The sequence below is a fragment of the Plectropomus leopardus genome, chromosome 10, assembly GCF_008729295.1.
Source record: "Plectropomus leopardus isolate mb chromosome 10, YSFRI_Pleo_2.0, whole genome shotgun sequence".
Lineage (NCBI taxonomy): Eukaryota > Metazoa > Chordata > Actinopteri > Perciformes > Serranidae > Plectropomus > Plectropomus leopardus.
The window spans coordinates 9,040,044-9,063,592 of record NC_056472.1 but is presented as its reverse complement, the minus strand read 5'-3'; the positions used below and the strand labels follow the sequence as shown (position 1 = coordinate 9,063,592).

Genomic DNA, 23,549 nt, shown 5'->3' with positions numbered 1-23,549 from the left:
TCATAGCAGAGTGTTATTTGGTGGGAGGAAGGCTTAAAGACGCAGGTGCTAAAACAGAGTTTCACAAGTCTGGCAACTTGTGAAATGTTGTATGATGGAAAACAGACATTGATGGACTGTGAAGACTAAAGGGAAAGTCAGAGTGTTTACATTATACAGGGGATCTAGAAAGGGACTGTGGTGCAGAGAGTGACATGTTTGTCTGTTTCAGGCGGACCTTGGTGTGCCCAAGATGGTGCGTGGCATTATTACCCAGGGTGCAAGAGGGCTGGAGGGCAGCACCAGTGCTGAGAATAGAGCGTTTGTGAGAAAGTACAAACTGGCTCACAGCTTGACCGGCAAAGACTGGACTTACATCACCGACAGCAAGACTGGGTTCGCGAAGGTAAAGGAGGGGAACTTCGTCTGACACATACATATGTACTCTCCTCTCTCTGATTGTCACTGTCAGTTCTCCCTCATTTGTAGTTTATTTATAGCTGTCTTTCAACTCAATCCCTCTTCGCTCTCCCTTTCTCCTTCCCTTTCTTCCCCTCTCTGTCTCTCTCTCTCTCTCTCTCTCTCAGCCTTGTCATTTTTAGGAAAAAAAGCCATTTTATTACAGCCTCAGCTCTGATAATAATTCAATTTAATCACCTCACTCCTCATTCTCCCTGCTTCTGTCTAAGTCCTCTGCGCTCTCTCTCTCTCTGCTTCTCTCTGTGTCTCAGCCTCCTGCTCACTCATCCTCTGTTTGTCTCTCATGGGTGTTAATTAAAAATGTCTTTCCTGCATCACCACTCAGCACTGCTTGCAGTCTAACGCACTGTGAGACAGGGCACTTTAAACTCTGTTCTCCTTTCTGAGACTCTGTCTTAAAACGCTTTAATAGTACTACTGAGTGCCAAGCTTTCCTCCTGATGCTAAAATCCTGTTCTCTCTCATCTGCCTGTCTTTTTAAATGAGCATCGTGGGATATTCATCATATGTTTTTTCAAAAATTTGAGAAATTGGGACGACAGAAGATACAATTCAATTAATGAAACTAATATTACAACTTTAGCAGTCCACATTTTTAAGGGATCAGCACAGTCTAGTCAGTTTTCAGCTTGTAATAAATCTTGTGTTTTTGCCAGAGGCTGCCGCAAGCTGCTTCAAAAAATTACTTGAAAATCAAAGGAAACACAGTCTCTGTTGTTATTTTTATGACACATGTCGCACTGTGCTTGGAAACAATGGTGATTAGGAGTGTTATACGACTTTGGAGAGACAGGCTCACGATTTTGCTATTGTTTTTCAACAAGATGTGAACAGGGGAGTGGCGAAATGACAAAATTAACCACCTCTGCAGCATTTATGGTATGTCGTCCTCCATTGTTTCAGGGATACTCATCCTCAACCCTGTCTTCATCAAACAACAATGTATCAATGCAGCCGCTCTGACAGATGCCACATATATCAAACAAACATGGAGTAAAGCTTATCACTCATCTTGTAGTATTTTAGACACGTCTCAGACAGCTCTGGCTTTAAGACAAACTCTAGGACAAGCAGTGATACTTGTAGCACGTTTCTCTTTAAATCACAGCAGGATCTTGGTGTGTTGAGCTATAGTAAAAAGAGCAGCTGTCATCAGTGAAGCAGGCTGCTTTATTTTCACATTGAGTGTATTGAACTTAGGAGTGTCAAAATTGGCAGGAAAACATCTTTCATACTGGAGGGGAAATGTTTTATCCTTTCCCTTGTTGTGAAATGAAAATAGGAAAGCATTCTGCAGTAACTCTCTAATCACTAATAGCATCTCCATCAACATGCCTTTGTCTCCCTCCTCCTAGATTTTCGAGGGGAACGGCCACTATGATACTCCAGAGGTGCGGAGGTTTGATGAGATTGTGGCCCAGTACATCAGAGTCTTTCCGGAGAGGTGGTCGCCTGCTGGGATCGGCATGAGGATGGAGGTCCTCGGCTGTGACCTGCCAGGTAAGAACACACAACACTTTCTCATCACATCTCATCAAATACGGCTGCGTTGTCTGTGGACTTTCACGTCTAAATGTGACACGTTAAATACCCACTTGCATTTGTTTGGATGGTGTGAAAATGTACTCCTGTTACATACACTGCATCATGCATACATCATCATAATTACATGATATTTATGCATATATGTATATTACATGATCCATAAACATAATCATAAACAAGACTGAAACGTGCTGCGTAAATCACACCATTAATCTCTTTGACGTCTGTAATGAGTGTGTATTGTGTGCATGATTGGATGTGTGCTTCGGAGGATTTAGAATATGCATGTCTGCTTTCTCTTGTATTTTAATCCACCATTGTGTTTGTGTATCTCAGTTTCTGTATGTTCAGTATAGTATATGTATATACATGTACTTGAGTAATTGTGTGTGTGTGTGTGTGTGTGTGTGTGTGTGTACTTACTTCCATGCATTCTGCATTGTGGTGCAGTTAATCATCTTGCCCTATAGGAGGTATTGCAGCATGTCTGGACAGGGATTAGCATGTCTAGGTCATGGGACTTTTACTAATAGTGGCCAGCTGTGGAGTTGAATTATATTGTGTTCACTGCCTATTATGACACTAACATGTAGCTAGTAGGTAGTGAAGGATTAAGTGCAGTATATGGTCCGCTGAATTTGGTCTTCATGATCAATCCATGATCCTCTGGAGGATTTATGGAAAATGTTGTGTGAAAAGGGTGATGATTTAGTCTAAAGAGTGATGGATGCAGACCATTAGTCTATATGTTTCTTTATTGAGCTGTGTTAGTACCATTTATTACAATGTGTTACTGTTGAATGCAGCTTGTTAGCAGTGGCAAGCAAATTATTCTCAGCTGCACAATAACTTCAATAATAAAGCAGGCCTTTGTGCAAATCTCCCCACATTTATTACTTAGCAGTAATGATGTGCTGCATATATTCGGCAGCAATATATTTTTCTTAATATCCTATGTTATGAAGAAATCAGAGCTGGGATACAGTCTTGGTAGTGATACATGCAAAAACAGTAACTGTACTCCTTTCAATTTTTTTAATCAGACCTCTGTACTTTGTTTCCACACGGCCTGTTAAAAGACGTACTGTAAATGGCCCTCCTCTCCTCTCCTCTCCTCTCCTCTCCTCACTATTCTTATGTTTTCATTTACTATACTTTTTCTCCTCTTGTTTCCTTTGCTCTCCTCTCGTCCTCCTCCTCCTCTCCTCTCCTCTCCTCTCCTCTCCTCTCCTCTCCTCTCCTCTCTCCTCCTCTCCTCTCCTTGCTTTTCTTATGATTTCTTTTACTTTACTTTCTCTCCTCTTGTTTCCTTTCCTCCCCTCTCGTCCTCCTCCTCCTCTCCTCTCATCCTCCTCCTCCTCTCCTTCATGTGCCATCAGATCTTACTGCTTTAGTCATTTTGTGACAAGTGAGAGGTGAAGACAAGAACAGGAAACGACATGTACCTGTTCCCAGTGGATGTGAAGTGGGCTGTTGGCTGCAACTGACGACCTGCTGCTAAAATTCTGTATTTCTGTGTGTGTGTGTGTGTGTGTGTGTGTGTGTGTGTGTGTGTGTGTGTGTGTGAGTGAGAGAGAGAGAGAGAGAGAGAGAGAACGAGAGAGTCCAAAGGGAACAATATATCTTAGATGTGTCAGGACTATCCCAGAGGTTGATGCTGATGGGAAGAGAAGGGACATCCTCTACTGTTAACACAGGTTTTAACAAGTTTTCATGACTACATTAAAATATATTTCAGGCATAACACGGATATAACACCAATAAAAAGTGATTAAAATCAACAGTTTGCCTCAGGGAAGGATTTTACTGTTTAGTGGCGTGCACTGTGATTACCACTGAGATAACATGGAGGATTATCAATTGTAATTCATCTAATAGAAATTTAAAGCACTTAGGGGAAAAACTGAAACTCTAGTGAAAGTTTTACATGTTCATACATTATGAGTCAGCATGAAATTATGGATTTACATGATTGGATGGATAGCAGGCTTATACTGTGTTAAATGCACATATAGCTAATTTACATCTCTCTACATCTCTTTTACAGTTTGTTTTGGTTTCAGACTTAGCTGTATTTTCATTTCTCTTCCAATTATCAGAAGTCATAATGACAAGACATAAGAGGTGGCATGTTTGGATGTTCTTTTTTAATTTCATTTTATGCTGGGGATGGCATCATGGATTTTGGGGTCATCTTTACTTACGTACATATTATCCTATTTTTGTGAACACAATATCTTAAGAATGCCTTTGGTGAATTTAAATAATATTACTTTACTATTATTATTTAAGAATTCATACACTCATTGTGACAAACTGTCAAACAAATGTATCATAGGATATCATGATGATATATATCCAAAATGATGTGCTGCCAGGTTGAAGATGTGTGTGAAGTATCATCTGTGAGTTCAACTTGACTGGTTTGAGGAGACATACAACTGAAAAGTTGTAGTTCTATTTTTTTCCAAAAAAAATCTTCCCCTTTCTTTTCAATATGAGTTTAAGGCGACTATTAAGTGTAAAATATGCACACTGATATAAAAAACCCAGGGATAACAAAGTGACCGTTAAACCTTGACACAGGAAATCATGGCTCTTGACTGATTATATAGCTTGCACACTTAATATATCATGAATGGCAGCAAATGATTTCTGTCTAATGGAGAATAATGTGTCCTCAATGTTCAATCACAGTGATGGCAACCTGTGTGATTGCACCGGCTATGTTTTATCCTGCCCATGCACATTGCTTGTTATTGCTACTAATGCACATCATATCTGCAGCCATCATCTCCATGATCACAGCACGGATCAACCTCTTGGCTATTGCAGTTTCAGTGATTGTCTGCTGGTCTGGCTGTCTGAGTCTGCATGCCAGATGTCTGCCTTCTGGATGTAATCTGTGCACGATAACAGTTCATTCCCACTTTGCACCACGGCAACTGCTCCTGCTGCCATCCCTAAGTACCACACACTATCACACACTAAAATGATTCTGCATCTTAGTGGCTTAGAGCAAGTTGATTTTCTAAAAATGCACTTTGTCTGGTTTTTAATTGTCTCCACGCTAAGTGACGTTATATAACAACACTGAAAAACACATGATCTCACCAGTCGTGCAGCCACAATCATTTGTGCTTATGCTATAAATGAAAACAATAAAACAGAAAACACATCTGACTGAAGACAAAAAAGACTTTGTTTCCCTTCTGGCTCGTGTGGTATGTGGGTGCGTGTGTGTGTGTGTGTGTGTGCGTGCGTGCGTGCGTGCGTGCGTGCGTGCGTGCGTGCGTGCGTGCTTGGGTTGTAAAGGGAGATAAAATATTCAACAGAGTGCATCAGCTTCAGTCCACTGAACACAGCTGTTTACACATAAGTCACAAGCATAAAAATGCACACACACATTCAGTTCCAGTGGCCCTCCTCTATAAATTCAGACACACACATACACACACAAACAGGGATACAGATATGAAGTAAGATATAAAGTCATAGAGGAAGAGGCCCAACAGCACCTTTCCATCTCGGTTCAATGAGGAGACATCCTATGAGGTTGTCTTCCTTCCTATGTCTCATACATTCCATTTCTCTAAATAGGCGGCATTCACATAATTCAAGACTATTTTTTTCCCACCAAGCATGCTATCCTTGTTTCCTTCACATTAAAAGGGACTTCCTTCCTCCCTTTTAAACCTAGAATTGTAGGAGCTCCCTTTTTCCCCCGGAGCTTCAGCATACAGTTGAGCCACAACCCCGCCTATCCCAGCACTACGCAGGAAGTGAAGGAGTGAATTAATGAATTGATGAATAAATAAAAGGAGACATCAGCGGTGTAAGGCAATCACATGTTCACTGACACACTCACAAACACATACATACACACACAGGCCAGCCTGCAGTGGATGCAGCAATGGGAGTAGCCGTTTCATTATTCAGTAGCTGGTTTCAGGCCAGTGTTTCCTGACATAAATAACACACCTGGACCCATTTTTTAAATGAGTGACATCATATAATTTAAATCTGTACTTAGCATTTCAAATTGCCAGTCTACTGTCATACATCATTTACTGAAAATAGGAGCACAAGTGTCCCCTTATTCACTGTGCCTAAAAGTATTGTGTTTTTATTATGCTTATTTTCAGGTTCAACATGTATTTTGGGATTCTACTAGAACATTTTAGATGCTTTGTTTTTAAAGAAATATGTTATTCTCCTCATACCATCTGCTTGAATATATCTGTATTCACCCTCCATCTTAGAAGGCTAAGTTTAGCCCCTGTCTCTTCAAGAGCCCCTTCCAAAAAGGCCTTGCACTTGTAACTATTTTTGCCAAGATTTTCTGCTGTGAAAGATCACAATACAGGCCTCTAAACCAAAATTGTCAAAACTGAGCAAGCTCCAGCAGGCATACGATGTGAAATTAAGGAGAAATTAACAACACAGGCAACTAACATGTTTGACTGTTCCAAGTAGCAGTCAACTTGGAGATGGAAAATGACTACAACAGAGTATAGCAGCACTTTCTACCATGGAAAATAACCAGTAAAGGCCTCTGAACTATTTTTTTTACAACTTAACATGTTTAAGCAGCTATATGATCCAAAATCAGAGAGGAATTAACAACATAGGAAATCAAGATTACATGTTTTCCGGATGTCAGCATGTTGCTACATGTAGCAAAGTTCCAGATGGGAAATTACTGTAACAGAGCACAGTGGCACTTTTTCACTGGTGATAAATCACCAAAAATAGCTTCTAAACCAAAATCTTCACAAGCAGATATGTTCCAGCAGGAATATGATATGAAATCAGTGAGAAATTAACAACACCTGCAACCAAGATTGGGCCTACATGTTTTCCTGACATTAGCATGTAGCCAAATATAGCAGCGTATACTGATGGGAGACATTTCGAAGCACAGTGGTATGAAGCCTGAGGTTTTTGCTCACGGGAATTACTTTTACATATGTTTACCTCTTTATCTGGTCAGGTTTAATATGCTCTCACATTGTTATACTATATATATGTCAAAAAATAGGGCAAAGCATAATAGGTCCCCTTTAACAGTTCATTTATTGTTTAAAAGTAAAGACAAAACCAATCTGATACACTGCCAATCACAAACCTCATATGCTCTAAACATCAGCTTTAACAAACTCACAAAGAAATTGCTTTTCCATTTCTACCCCTGTATTGTTTTTGTATTTAAAATGAAGCGCATTGACCTGGCCTCAGGGCTGTAAAACAATTTCCTCACATGGGAGAGACAATCTCAGCACCCAATTACAATGAAGAAATTCAAAATTACGGATACAGGGTTCTTAGGGGGCACACAATGATGTTGTTTAGCATCTCATTATTACAGCGAACCGTCGGTGCAAAAAACAGAAACAAAAGCCAGAATATTATTGCAGGACTCATTCTGATCATTCACGCTAGGCAACATGTAATTTAGGTCTTGTAACCCCCGACTATTGGATGTGAACTAGAAGCTGCCAGTTTTGTTCATGTTTTAAATGACTGAGCTATCAGAACATCTGCTATGCTCTCATCTCTTTCACTCCTCACCTAGTTGTTGGCAGGCAGGCAGGCAGGCAGGCAGGCAGGCACATATGTATACACACACACACACACACACACACACACACACACACACACACAGACACACATATACAAACACACACATACCACCTGTTTGGCAAAAAGACAAAGGTTTGTTCTTAGTTGTATAAATACATGCTTAGGTTCTCAAACCCCATTGAAAAATTCAGTGTTATGGATGGGGGTACTGGGTAAAAACAACAGAGAGACACTGAAATACACAGGCGGAGAGAGAAAGAGGCTTTGTGTCCACTGTGAATTCATTCATCTGCTGTTGGTGCTGCTCTTGAATCATGGACCCTCACTTCAAGCATTGTGTTGTGGGTGGAGCTAATGGGTCCACCCACTTGCACAACTAGCCAATCCTAAATGACTGGAAGAAAATATGTATTTTTTTGTTTCACTTTTATTTGTAATTATTAAAACAAACATTATAATATATGTTTAGGTCTAAAACAACATTTCACTCTCTAAAACAGTTAGGGTTAGGGTTAACAGTTATTGCTCTACAATCGTGTGAAGTCTGGAGACACTTTATGTTGGTCTGACTAATTTCATAGCTGCAAATGCATTTTCTATTGAGACTAAAGAACCCCGAAAACATTTTCTGCAAGACGGGAGACAGACATGATAAATGGGATACTATATTTCTTTTTTTGCACTATTTAACAATATACCCTGTCTTGGCAATGAAAACGTTTTTTTTTTTTTTTAAAGATTTGGGTGTCATAATGAGCCAGCCACACTTGTCGCCCTGCACAGCTTGATATCAGTCATTTCTGTGTCAATGAGACTACCAGTTGGAAACCATCAAAGAAAGGCAAACAGTATTAAGTTCTGTAATTAAAAGCCCCAGCCAAAATGACTTTGTCCAATCCAAAATTAAAATCCTGGCTCCAGCCTGCCTCCCTTGTCATGAAACCTTAAACAATACCAACCAGATTCTGACAGAAATAATGCTTCTTGTCTTTGTGTTCCAACAAAACTGCAATGATCAGCCCATTAGCAGCACTGCATTTGGTAGACAAAACTGTTCATGTTTTTTGTTTTTTTTTTGCTGTGTGAAGTTTGGCCAGTAATAGCAAAGAGGATGGCCCTGTGACTGGCAGTGTGTCAGTTTGACCTGTGGGATACCTCAGCAGATAGATTGTTGCATGTGACTAATCACAGTGCAGTTGTAGATTTGAAGATGATGCAAATGTTGTTGGAAAAGCATCAAATTTCAGGGTCAGATTTCTATGTAGGAAGGCCAAAAGTTAAAGTAAGTTAATGACTAACATTGTAATATGCAAAGCGAGTAATAGCCAAAAACCCTCACTGTGTCTGTGATTCACATATCGATGATGTTGGACCAAGAAAACACACGCGCACGCACACACACACACACACACACACACACACACACACACACACATGCAAACACTTCCATAATTACAGTGGCACCCGGGAGAGGATGTTGTTTTGAGTTCTTGTTCTAGAACATTGTAGAGGTGCTCCGCTGTTCCAGGTTTCCAGCTAGTTGTACAGGTTTAGCCAAGTGTGTGTGTGTGTGTGTGTGTGTGTGTGTGTGTGTGTGTGTGTGTGTGTGTGTGTGTTCCTTGTCCAACATTGTTGATAGCTTTCACATGTGAGCTGTGGCTCCGGTCCAGATACTTTCATGTGATTGGTGGGACGTGTCCTTACTTACACCCACTCATTTGTCTCCTCTGCTCCTCCTTCTCCTGTCTTTTCTCTGAGATTACGGCGATGTGATTATAAAAACACAACATAATAATGACAACAAGAAGACTGCAATATAGTTTTTAGGAGTATTGAATACATAGTGATGTTGTTGCATTTTATTAATGATATTATATAACTGAGCATATAGTTGTTTTTTTTTTTTTTTACTGGTAATAGGTAGATACAACTATTCAAAGAGCAAGCAATGTGTAGAGATATGATAAAATCATTATCTGCAATCATTGTTTCGTTTTTAATTAATTTCTTTGCCAAAGTTATTTAAAATGAATTCAGACACATATAACAAATTGTTGGGAAGCAGCAGAGTGGCTTGCTTTAATGATATACAGTATAAGATAAGAACACAACAACCTGCCTGCAGCTGATTTCATTATTTCAGTTCATAAAATTATAGCCCTGACCCTGCTTTTTTATACCAACACATATAAATACATTAGAAGAAATGGAAAGTAATGTTAGAGAGGGAGGTAGAGTTTGCAAATGTTTGTGGCTTCTGCAGTACCCGCTGCATCTCTGCCCCTTCCACTCCCTCCCCATCACAAGAATTTAATCACTCCTGTCTCCTGCCAAGGCTCCTGTAACAGCCCCATCACCACACACACACACACACACACACACACACACACACACATACACACACACATGAATACTCCATCTCTCCTGTGTCTTCAACTTCCCTCTGCTCCTGACCTCATTACCCCGATGGATTTGTTTCCCTCTCTTCTTCTAGATCTCACTCTTCTCACATCGTTTCTACAGACACATTTTTCTCTTTTATTTCATCCCTCACCTGTCTCAGCCTTTCAAATCGAAGGCAAAGCAAACCTGTTGCCAGCACTATCTTTATACTTTTTCAAAGCTAAAATCTCCCACAAACAGTAAATGTTTCATGACTTCAGAGCCAGGCCAAACCACAGATCAGGCACTGTACTATGTACATATATACACATACTATATACACATGGGTGCAAAAATGGAAAGTGACACTGTTTTTAGTTCCTGAAGGGATAAGTGTTTGGAGTTTTTACAGGACACCAGCAGGATAATCCCTGTGGTTGTCTGGTTCTCGAGGCAAAACACTGGGGTTTTTGAGTGACGAAGAAATCATTTGCCCACCAATATAGAGGTGTTCGATGTTCTGCAGCACTGCTCTTGACTTGGTCATTCGTTCCAAAAAACAGGCTGCAAACAAAGACACACCAGCTCAAATCAAGCATGCACCCAAAGAGATTCTGAGGTTATTTAAATGCATAGACAATCATGCTTTGTTCACTTGGTAAAGTTTATCAATCCCCTTTCTTCCTTCTTTAGACATCACACATGGAAACACTCAGGGCTGGGCACCGGTTCATTGTGGGTACATGTGTGTTTATATGTATCTGTTTGCAAAAATGCTTTTTTTCCCCCCAGTATAAATATTTAGGCTTGGCTCGCCACCTCTTTGCAGTACTTCCCAGATGTGCCTGCCTCTTTTTCTCTGTTTCATTATCCATCTATCCATGCATCCATCTATCCATCTATCCATCTATCCACCCACTATAGGGTTAAAGATCCAAATTTGAAGGTCCACCAGCCAAAATTTAAACACAGAATCAAAACCTGCGATCTTATACAAGCTGAGTCTTTTACTGTATTTTTAATGATGTCTAATGGGACCCCACTGACAACGAGATGATACATAAATCTATCCTGATACAACAGATTTGATGTTCAGAGAAATATAAGCAAAAGTTTTACCCATGACCCCAAAATAAGTACAATCTGTCAATCTATGTTTAATTTAAGTGGAAACAGACAATTTTTCAACTCCCTAGCATTTCCAAAGTGGTATTATTGTTGAGGCTGCTGTTGCAAAGATAACAGGACTGCTTTCCCTTTTTTTCAAAGCTAAGCAACTACAGTTTCCACAGTTACTTTGGTGGTTCCACAGTCAGCCATTTCTGTAACTGGGAATTGTAAATGCAAAGACCGTACATTGATACTGTTTGGTAACTTGGGACAGCTTCCATTAGCTACAGGCAAAAGCAAAAGCGCTATTCTCTTCCTATTTTGGTTGCACGATGGTTGACGCACTTTCTCTCTGCCATAAATCAAGCCTTCATTGTATAATAAAAGTGAGTTTTCAGGAGAACATATTAAAACACAGATGCAATGCAAAAACAAACAAAAAAACACAACTATTTCCACTTAAATATGTCAAAATAAAACTGATTGAGTCTTAGAAATTGTTTAAACCGTATCTTTGTTAACACATTCCTGCTTAGTGGTCTACAAAGCTGTCTTTTCTCCAGAGCAGTTAATGGCATATTTAGCTTAATGGCATTTGCCACACTTAAACTCATTTCCTTTGTAGCTGACTACTGTTCACTGATGTAGTTTGCCATTCATTGCCAGCAGCCTCTTTTTATCATCTCAGTTGTTGTTGCACTTAGCTTCACACTTGAGGCTACAATTGCAGTCACATACCTTGTGGTGCTTTGTTGCACAATGGACTCATTAGAAATTCCCTGTCTGTAGATTCCTAACATAAAAAGCTTCTTTGCTTCAAGTATCTCAACTGTGTAGCACATAGCTCTCCTTTGCAGCCACACTTTAAGCTTTATTATGGGTGGCTTTTTAACTACAGTCATGTGCTTGGATTCATACCACCGATCCATTTTACTGGGTTACAGAAATTCTCCCTCCCCCATCTACTAGGCTTTAAAACTTGTGGTCCAGTGCAGCACTTACTGTAAAATCAGATATTATTGGTAGCTTGCTGTACAATGGGCTAATTAGACATTTTAGTCTCAAAAGAGTTTCCTGCAGTAAAGAACTCATTTTCCCACCCACTCATCTACAGAAGAGGGAGCCATAATTAGTCCAGCACTTTAAGCTACACATAAATCAAACCTGCACTTTTAGTTTTTAAGTGTAGTTGTCTGATTTGCCATTCAGATCCATGGCGATGATTTTCATCCAAAAACACTCATGTTTTCCACCATCACAGCTCATTGATGTCCTACTTCAACATTTAACAGCCTCATTCTTGGTAGTGCCATAACTCAGATTTCACCTACTTCTTTCCAAGTTTTCTGTCACTGAGAACTCTGTTTCTGCTCCTTCCAAAAATATACACTTTTTGCATTGGGTTGTATAGATTTTTTTCCCCAAATTTTGATGAAAATGTTTTGCAGAAACAATGTTTATAGCAAGTATGTCCTGTTAATTGATACAGTTATCTGACAATCATTAAATATACATAACAGCTTCATCTAAAGACAGTTATCACATACATAAAATTGCAGAGAACTGAATTACACAAAAAAGCCAAAGGCTTATTTCCACTGGGATCCTTGAGGGAGGTTGGGGTGCCAGGTCTAGCAAGACCAGGTGCAAATACAATATCCATATAATTACATACAGAAATAAAAGACACATGAAAGGAAAACACTTAAACAGTTTTTGCAGGGTCCCTTTTATGAAAGATTTGCTAACAATTTAATCAAAGTTTATTTCATTCAATAGCAGCCAAATATAAGAGGGTGTTTCTGCCCATTGAACTTTTAAATTTAACAAGGATAAAAATCTGTAAGGCTGTGTCTTGTTAAAAAGTTGTGATTGTCTCTGAAGCAACTGAAGTAATAAAATAGTGTCACAGATGGTTTTAACAGTGAGTCAACAGAATATGTTGAATAGAAAAATGTCTTTTTAAAGGAATTTCAATTAAACTATCATTAAATATACATAACAGCTTCATCTAAAGACAGACAGTGATACTGAGATTGTTGAATCTCAGATGCTGAGATTGCTACTGGTTATTACTTTGGTTTCCAAAATGGCGGTGAAAAAAAAAAGGGGGGGGGGGGGGGGGGGGGGACTGTGCGGCACTTCTTCTGCCACTAGACGGCAATACCTGTGACCAATCACACCTGAAGCACTTTTTGCACTTACTAAGGGTTTTTTTTCCTTAAGTCTAAATTCTTGCTTGTGTTGTACGTTGCTTTGGATAAACGCGTCTGCTAAATGAAATTATAGAATTGTAGAACTATCAGTGGAGGTCCCTGTTATAAACAAGACATTTCTCCAGCCACACACACACACACACACACACACACACACACACACACAGAGTCTGCCATTCGGTCAGTCAGTCAATCACATAGTCATTACGTAAACGAAACCCCTACCCACACACACATCCACCATGTCACCAATAATCTGAGTAGGGACGACATTCTCTCTTCCTCAGACACACACACACACTCACACACTGTGACAGTAGTCATTATTTAGGCTGACAGAGGTAGATTTATACCCAGAGCTCTTTCCATAATTGAACAGTTTTTCGTCTCTCTGTTTCCGCCTCGCCCTGCTCAGTCAGCAGCTTTACAATGAGCCCTTGGCCTATGACTGTGTGTGTGTGTGTGTGTGTGTGTGTGTGTGTGTGTGTGCATGTGTGTGTGTGTTCTCGTGTGTGGTTAACAGAACCCAACACCTTCTGGTTCTCAGTTTGAGGTTTGTGTGTGTGAGCGAAAGAGACACAGAGTCATGGCAGGTTGCTATAACTTAGTGGTGTTCAGGATGACCCATCTGCAGAATACAGATGTACAGATTGGTGTATCTTTTACATCCCTGTTTGAATCCTGATGTTTAAAACATGACCAACTCCGATATCATCCTCACTTTTCCCACACAAGCGCCTAATACACTTCAGCCTTGCACGTTCAGCAAATAGAAGAAAACTTTCCAGCAAAAGAAAGTTGAAAATGACTCATTGTGTAATAATACACCAAAAAATGTAAGTTTAATGATAAAGTAATTTATTTAAATGAGTTTACTGACCTTTACAGGAAAGAGAGGACCCTGATGGATGGGACTAAGAGGGGTATGGAAGATGATGAAGAGGGTGAGGAAAGGGAGAAATAACAGGAGGGTGCAGACAGAGAGCAAAATTGGATTAGACGGATGGAGAGAAGATGGAGTCAGAAATGGGAGGCTGACAGGAGCCGTGTGTGGTCAGTAATTAGGAAAATGGTGGTGAGAGGTTGAGAGGGTTGTGTTCCCTTCTCCATGTCTCTCTGTGTGTGTCTCTGTCGCTCTCTCTCTCCCTCTCTCATCTCTATCCCCTCCCTCTCTCCCTTCCATATGGGGGGCTAATTACAGTGGTAAAGGGCACCAAATTAAAACAGCTTAATGTCAGCAGCTGGGAGCTACTTATCCAATGTTGATATCTAATTCTGCATGTGAATGTGTGTGTGTGTGTGTGTGTGTGTGTGTGTGTGTGTGTGTTTGTGTTTGTGCGAGCGCGTGAAAATATGGGGCCACTCTGTTTGGGCTTACATAATAATCCTGCATACTTTCGCTGTTTGCAGAGTGTGTTAACAACTAAATAAAGTTATGCACATACACAATATGCATTAAAGCTGCAGTGAACTCAAAGCTATCATCTTTGGCGAGCAAAGGTTAAGAGTTCACACTGAACAAGACGCATACAGATCACCAGGCAACGCATGGAATCGTCTAGAACAACCATACAAGCAGTAAATCAACAGTGGTCTCTGATTTACTGAGCGTTCGGTTAGAAAGGACATAAAATAACACCAGAGAGAGTTCCAGCGCGGAGAGAAGCGCTGAGAGGTTGAGAGGAGAGCGAGAGATCGTTGGGAAAGAGCAAAAGATTGAGATGCAATCTTAACAAAGAGAGAGAAAGATCTGCGGGCAGACGAAAGCAAAGGACGAGTGGAAATCAAAATATGCCTCAGGGAGAGATGACAGAAAGAGAGTGAGAGAAAGAGTTATGGAGAAGAAAATTGCGGTTGTGGTAAAACAGAAACAACACGAGATAGGGTTTCGCTTCTACGCGGGAGAGGCAGAAAAAATAGAGATCGACTCGGTTTGTGTGTGTGTGTGTGTGTGTGTGTGTGTACGTGTGTGTACAAAGAGCTTTTTTGTGGTGTTGATGGTGGTTTTGCACAGCAGAACTGAAACTGGTCAGATTTATTGTGACAAATGACAGAGAGAGGAGGGAGGGGGGCTTTGCACAGCCAAATGACAGATGTAGAGAGGACAGAAAAATGAAAGACAGCACATGAAATGAATGGCAGAAAATAAGAGAGAGAAAGAAGTCATTTCTAAGAATAATTTGGTGAGAGGTTTGTGGCGTCACACGAGCCAATCTTCTGTTCCCTTACGTCAACATATAGACTCACTTTCACCAGCGTGAGAGTGTGTGTGAGGGAGCTGGTAAAGCATTCAGAGCCATTTAAGGAATCTCAACCAACAGTAGAAAACTGCTTATTAAGACCAGAAGGTCTTGGGGTTGCACTGACATACTCCACTGCTGACGTGTGCATGCGCCTGTCTGTGTGTGGGTGCCTCTGTTTGATCTATCGTGCACTGGTCGCATGCCGCTGTGCACCAAGGTCAGTTGGAGTGCAGCATCTATCATCATAGTGTTGTGTGTGTGTGTGTGTGTGTGTGTTTGTGCCAACCTGCAGTTGGTAGAATAAGTGGTGTGGCATGATCCTCAGCTGAGTGCCAGCTCACTGCCTCATTTCACTCTGTCACTGTCTGGATTGTTACAGACTTCAGCCTTAATAAACAGACGTTGAAAACAACAGTGAAGTGTGTCCAAACATCATTAGTTACTGTAAAATATCTTAGTCTTGCTTTGCTTAATTATCACTGCTGCAGTGCTATGATATGGATATTTTACAATGTGCAGCAAAGCAGCTGTAGAACAAATTGTGAATATTTAAAAGCTTTGATGTGGTTATCGTACGTCCTCTTTTGTCTGTACTTATTAGACAGTCAAGGGAGTTGGAGGTTACAAATGATTAGAGCAGTAACTCAATGCTTGCATTAAATGTAAAGTAAAATGTAATGTAATAGGGCTTTAATTGTTATTTAGCACTTGGGGGGAACATATTTCAATCTCCCTAGGATAAATTATTAGAGATTTAGCAGCTTAACTGAGAATTTTGAAACTAAAATCTAAAAAATGAGGTTCTTAAGGTTTTGAAGATTGCATGTCATTTTAGGGAGCCAGCATATGATTGACTGCCATACAGGAACAGTGCACGCACTCTGACTTTTGACATGTTTTTGGACATACTAACACTTTTCAAAAACAGTTAGCAGACATAGTAGTAATATTAAATTAGAGCTTTACACATTTTAATACATTTGAAAGTAATAAAACAGAGGGACATTTCAGCGTTTGACATTGATTGTACCTACATACAACAGTCGAGCAACAGTCGAGCAACAGCTTCTGCTGGCGTACTGCAACACCACACGCAGAACTGCACCACACCATAATATTAGAACAGGTAGTGGTAATAACGGCAATTATTTTAATTTATTTCTGATTATGATAACATTTGCTAATGATTATTTCAGATGGTTGTGCGTAGTTGCCTGTTGGAAAATAGCAATTTTCTTTTTTCTTTTCTTTTTTTTTTAATCAATGAGAGTGGGGGCATTTTGAGCATATTTGAATATTGTAGGGGATGTTTCCCAACCAATATTTGTTATATTTACTGCCTAGTGAAGTAATATATGTGTCGTTGCTCATTTGCATAATAACTGATGATAATTGTTTAGAGTTGCATAGTGGTATGAGCAACCTCCAGGGCTGAAAAATTAAGCCAACGCACAAGTGCTAGAAACGGCAGTTCTTTGAATGGCCACTTGGGGCTAGCTCCAGAAATGAGTCAATCTCCATAGAACTCCATGTTAAAATGCCCAACTTTACAAGAGAAATAAACATGAGTGACAGGTCTAAACATTATTTCACATGAATACTGGGCTTCCATAGCCAAGCTCACTTTTCACACATTGCACAGTGTTTTGATATATTCTGTCATTTGATTCTATTCTATTCTGATCTTTAGTGTTTTTTTTTTTTTCCCTGTTGACAGAAACAACCACTGTACCTGACACTGCGACCCCCACCGTGCCCAGAGTAGAACAGACCACCGCTGCAATGAGACCCGGTAAACACACCCACACTTAATTCAAGCACTCTCATGCGCAGCATCGCCACTCTCACTCATCATGCAGATTCCCAGTGACCACACATGCAATAATTTTGTCTCTGTCTCTCATCCACATACACTTGCACAAACACTGGCGCTCGTAAGGTCAAACTCATGATGTCATCATACACCAAAGGGCCTATGGGCTTTGAAGTCAGTTAGATTCAAGAGTCCCACAGGAAGCTCTGTTTGTGAGTGAAAATAAGCTCTCACAGCAAGGATCTCACCTGCTCACACACACACACACAAATTGCGAATATCATTTCACAGCTTTAGGTCAGCAACTGTCAGGAAGGAAGCCAGCAGTAAATCTAGAGTAATGCAGTTTAAAATGGTCCATGTAGTTGCATCTTGATCTTAAACTGAATTACATTATACAAAGATTCAGGACTAAAAAGTGCATTTTATAATGCTCTACTTTCTCTATCTTTATTGTCGTTATTGTGTTTTTTTTCTTTTTAGGCACGCTTTCTTATTTATGTTCTTTTCTCCTCTCATGTCACTTCTTTTGATTTCTATCTACACCCACTTTACTGTGCTACTTTCATTCTGTCTATGTTCGCTTTCTTTTATCCTCTCCACTCTCTCCTGTCAAGCCCATTCTCTCTCTCCACATAATCTCTCTTTTACTCGAATATTTGTATTCAGCATGATTTATTGAGATGTCATATTAGATGAGTACTATTGCCAAACATCTAAACATAATGGGAATCTCTCTCAAAGCCGTATCAAAATAAAGACAAGCCAGCCATTGTGGCATTAAGTCTCATAAAAGGCGGGAAAGAAACTGAGAAAAAAAAAAGTTTAGATTCAATAAGGTGCTAAAAGCACTCTGAAAGTGCTAAAAAAACACACAAAAAAGGCAAGTTGATAATCAGTTATATTTCCTGTTAGTCAAAGCAGATGCTCTCTCACACGTCTTTACTCACAATCTGTGTGTCTCTTTCACACCCCACAGCCACCACTCCGTCCCTGTCAGCCGTGTGCGACTTCGAGCAGAGCTTGTGCGGCTGGTCAGCTGATCCCCAGTCAGGTGTGAGCTGGTCCCTGCACACAGCCAGCAGCAGTTCAACAGGACACGGCACACATGGAACGAGGCAGGATTTGGCGCTGGGATCAGACAGTGAGTGCTCATTTGTTGGCTATCACACGCATTTACATTTTACAAGGAGACCATTAAATAATCTGGAAACATCATGAGAAATCTTTATGGTTTTGTACTAGAGTTTCAGGTCAAATACTCCCCAAATGATGTGTTATGATTATTACAAATGGAGCAAGGGAGAGTTTAACATTTGAACTGAAAATATGTTTTTCTGGACCGAAACAATATAGCATTTGAATCATTTCCTCTGCTGTTTCCAGCAATCAGATTCAAATAGCATAACCAATACGAAATGTATGTTCATTGTTGTAGGACCCAGCTTACTGACAAGCTTTTCAATGGAAAACTTCACCTATTTAACACAATGAGAAATACAAAACGTTGATTACACAATGGTACATAACGGTTTGCCATTAGGAAACCACTAGTTGGCATATGTCACCAATAACTCTCATTTGTCCTGCAGCAGTTTTGTGCTTACACCACATTTTGTAGGTTGTCTGATCAGTTGTTGAACTGTTTAGCAGAGGTGGGACCAAGTCATTGTCTTGCAATTCACAAGTAAGTCTCAGGTCTAGGCACTCAAGCCCCAAGACAGGCAAGTCCCAAGTAAAGTTTCACGTTTGTTAGTTTGAGTTTCAAGTCACAAAAAGGTTGGTCTTCACTGAATGTAATGTCATTTTTACCAAAAGTGTAGTAACATTAGCTGAACATTGGCTCACTTCAAATGTCAAATGAAGTTGAAAACTGTTGCATCTCCATCTGTAATTTATGACCAGCATGTTTTGCATACTGCAATTCTTTTTTTTTTTGTATGTGAACAAAATGATCTTTGGTATCATTTTTTCCAACTGGCGCTCAATAACATCACATTAGTTCTTCACGGTTCTCTTCTGCAACTTGATTGGATTCTGTGAAATTGGTTCAAACATCTAGGGAGTTTAGTGTCGACTTGCTGGGCATGAATAGCCTTAAAGTTAGTTGAATCAAGAAATGAAGGGAAATTAAGTTTGTGGCACACTTTGTAAATAACATACTTTTTATTCTTTGGGCTTGCGGAATGTATCAATTGTTTTAAGGTCAAAACTCTCAAGTTTAGCTGAAGTCACAAGTCATTGATGTTTAAGTCCGTGATTAGTCTTATTTGATTTTGTCAGGTCTAAAGTCATAAAATTTTAGGCTCAAGTCTGACTTGAGTTCATGTCAGTGTGAGTCAAGTCCACACCTCTGCTGCTTTTAAGCACTGTTGTAAGTAAATACTAATACTAATCCAAATTATATTGTTTTTGTACCAAATGACAGATTCTTTTTTATAAAAAGGAAACAAGTCTTTATTTTTCTCATTCTTTTTGTTTTCCTAAATAGGAATCCTTACAAGTATCCAATTGCGCACACACACACACACACACACACACACACACACACACACACACTGTACAATCTTCTCTATTGAAGCTCAGTCACTGACTCACCAACAGTTAAACCCTTCAAACCCATACTAAAATTCTGAGTGAAACATTCAAACTTTCTAAAAACTTTGTGTGCCCATTAGAGCTGCGTTCAATTCTCATCTTTTTGGGCATCTTTCATTTCAAGGCATTTCTCACTTTATAAACACAGAAAAGAAAGCAGCGTCACTTTGGGATGTTTGAAGACTTCTGTAGCTAATTAAGAGCAAAGTGGTCGTCCTGTGGTGGAATATCACGGATCCCAGCGCTGGGAGGAACCACTGACAGCAACTATGATGCAAGGATTTCACTCTGATCTGCTAAAAGAGTGTACGACGACTTAATTGGAGTTTAAAAAAAATGTTAGGTTTAACAGTCTCACTTTCCCTAACCTAGTTTGCTTCTTTGTTATCTGTTTTCTCTGTTCTTCTTTTCTACTTTTTCAGCCTCCTTTTAATCCACAACTTCCCAATGTCTGTTCTTGGGGATTAACTCCTTCTTCCATTAGTCATCCACCTTGTTTTCAGTTCTAGCTCATAGTACAGTATATATTATCGGTGTTTTCAAAGTCCCTTTTCACCTTCTTCCCTCTCACTCCAACTCTGTGATCGCCTCTTTCTCTCCTCACAGACCTCTCTCTCTCTCCCATCTCCCTCAGTAGTACTTGCTGTTTTTCCACATCTGTCCGTCTTTAATAAGACAGCAGGAGGATAACCAAGACTGTTTTATCCATCACACACATTCACTGCCTCACGTACTTCCCCACGTCTCCCTCTCTCCCTCACACACACACACACACACACACGCACGTACTTACTGTACTTACACACCCATAAGGAGCACACACATCGCCCAGAGCGGTCTGATAAGTCTGAGGATGGCTTTGTCAGAAGTGCTGCCTTGGCTCTTCAGCTCCCCCTGAGCCCCCCCCCCCCCCCCCCCCCCCCACCCCCCCCCCACACACACACACACACACACACACACACACACACACACACTCACACTCACACACAAAACTTATTCAGACTGCTCAAGGTGGGACTGCCCGTGTATTAAACACTCAAGGTGTGTGGGTTAGTTTCCCCTCACACACACACACACACACACGACCTTGCCATTCACCAAGGTTTTCTCCGTATCTGTTGAAGCCATCCGGTTTATGGTTGACTGAGCAGCTCCTTTATAAACAGACAGGGCCATGACATAAGGCAAGGCTCTACATCACACAAGGCTGCTGCGCGTGATGAACGCGTGTGTCTGAGTGTGTGTAATTGACATAGCAACGTCCCTGTCTCCGTGTTAGACAGCAACATGACATTAAGTCTTGTTCTACAGCAACATTAGCACGGCACCCTGTCTGGAAGCTGTCTCGATATGCAAAATCAAATCCCCAACCCTTGTCATTGAAAGCCCTTTTAGGGTTTTAAAAGAGAAAATCAGACCCAGAACAGAGCGCATAAGTTATTCTTTTGATCTCAGATAGGGCAAGACTGCAATTCTGTACCCTGTGGAGATTTTCATCGAAAGAAACCCTTCACAAAGCTCGTTGTTGGAAGTGGTTTTAGTTATTGATAAGGAGAGGAGATGAGAATGAGGGAGGGTTGGAAGAAAAAAAAAGACAGTATAACACCTGATGGTGTCACTTTGAGTTGATACAGATAAACTGAAGCAAAGATTTCAAAGATTTGGGCTGAATAATGGTATAATTCACAACAATGATCCATCCAGTCCATTTATACAATACAAGGATGCTTTCACATCCAAATTGATACATGCAATTTATTTGCCGGTGCTTTAGATCCTTTAGGCTGGTGTGAATGCTGTTGTTAAAACTTCACTGTGAACTGAACATCTAGAGAACTTTGTGTATGTTAAACCAATCAGGGCTGTGGTAATACATATGTGACTATAAGAAAAACTGAAAGCTTGAGGCAGGATGCCTTCTCAATGTCATTTAAAATGAATGCTGTGCAACCATGAAGGCAGCTCATTTTGCATAAATGATCGAACTACTAGATGCCATTTGCATTTTTTGTGGTGATTAGGAATGTGAGAAATGAGTGTGTTGCATATAAAAAAGAAATTGCCCACTCATGCTTTATCAAGTGCACTTTTCTCAAATGAAAACAAGAGTTGACATTGTAACAAAGTTCACTATGCACTCATTTCAGCCGTTCAGCCCCTGTGTCGAAGTGAAGATGCATACACGTAATGTATCTCAACATTTGAGCGCAAATTGATGCAGCACATATTGACATAAGAGCAAAACAATAACACTCATGCTTACTCACAAGACACATACACACACACACACACACTGACTGACAGATGAACTCACACACACGCATGCAGATTCAAACATAAACAAAGTTACCCACAAACACTCAGGCAAATAGACAGCGACGCACACACAGACACACACTCTGGCATACACACATCTCCCTCCCTCCCTCAGAGCCAATTCTACATCCCTGCCTATCCCTCCCATGGAGAGTTGTTAATTAATTCCCTCCCTTTGTACGCTCACCAAGATCAAACGAGGAGAAACAGAAAAACACTGCAACTTTCTCTAACTGTACTTAATGAGCAACGGTAATTGAGGTCCCCTCTTTCATTGCCTCCGAGTGAAGAAACAGAGTTACCTCAACCCAAATCCATTATTCATTAAGTGTGATGTGCTGCGCAATCTGTCGAGTGTTTTCATGCAGGGAGGGAAAACAGAGGGATAGATAATAAGATAGATAGATAGATAGATAGATAGATAGATATATTTTTCTTTTGCCTCTTGTCTCCTCCCTCTTCTTTTCTCTCACTCCTTACGAGGTGTCACACATAGCGTCTGTCTGTCGATAAAAAGACTATTTGCAGCTCCAGCAAAGCTTTTTACTCTCCGGCCATAATAGACAAACTAGACAAACAGCAAAACACAGCAGCAGGCTAATGATTATGGTCCTGTTTGGGATGGGCAAAAACATTGCAGCACTGCCTTTCTCTCACACTCGCTCACCCCTTCCTTCCTTTTACCATCTTTACCCATCAATTCTTTGAGCCAAGAGGAGAAAAAGGAAGTGAATTAGATTTAAAAAACTGATAGAGTGTGTGTAGGCGAAGCACACACACACACACACACACACACACACACACACACACACTAAACATGCATTTTGACTTGGTATGATGGCTGTGCTGACTAAGTAGCAAAAACGGGGAGGGCAACAGAACGAGGTGTCAGCATTCAGAGTGATTAGGGCTGTTTAGCATGGTTATGTGTATGCATGTGTGTTTGTGTGTGCGTGTGTGTGTGTGTGTGTGTGTGTGTGTGTGTGTGTGTGTGTGTGTGTGTGTGTGTGTGTGTGTGTGTGTGTGTGTGTGTGTTCATTTGTATCCATAGCCATTAGCGTCCACGATGAAATGGCAGCCTCATTTGCGGTATAAGCCTCATACCACCAAATGATGGTGGTAATGCCCTAAACGCCTTAAACAACCACGTTCCAATGCATTACTACATCTTACTTGAACATCGTGCCTGTTTCACCACACTGTCACAAATCATGAAACTCATTAAAATGGAAACCTATTAAATTAATAAATATGCAAATAGCACTGAAAAAAATACATATGTGG

General features: G+C 40.3%; 1 protein-coding gene across 3 annotated transcripts in view; it reads left to right on the top strand.

Annotated features, from left to right (window-relative positions):
- LOC121949453 (neuropilin-2-like) overlaps positions 1-23,549 on the top strand; it is a 123,781-nt gene that overhangs the window by 74,009 nt on the left and 26,223 nt on the right. For all 3 annotated transcript variants that reach the window (XM_042495145.1, XM_042495143.1, XM_042495144.1), the window contains exons 10-13: positions 212-385; positions 1,815-1,959; positions 17,256-17,330; positions 18,331-18,495. In XM_042495145.1, coding sequence (XP_042351079.1) covers positions 212-385; positions 1,815-1,959; positions 17,256-17,330; positions 18,331-18,495 — 559 coding nt within the window. The remainder of the gene's footprint in view (positions 1-211; positions 386-1,814; positions 1,960-17,255; positions 17,331-18,330; positions 18,496-23,549) is intronic.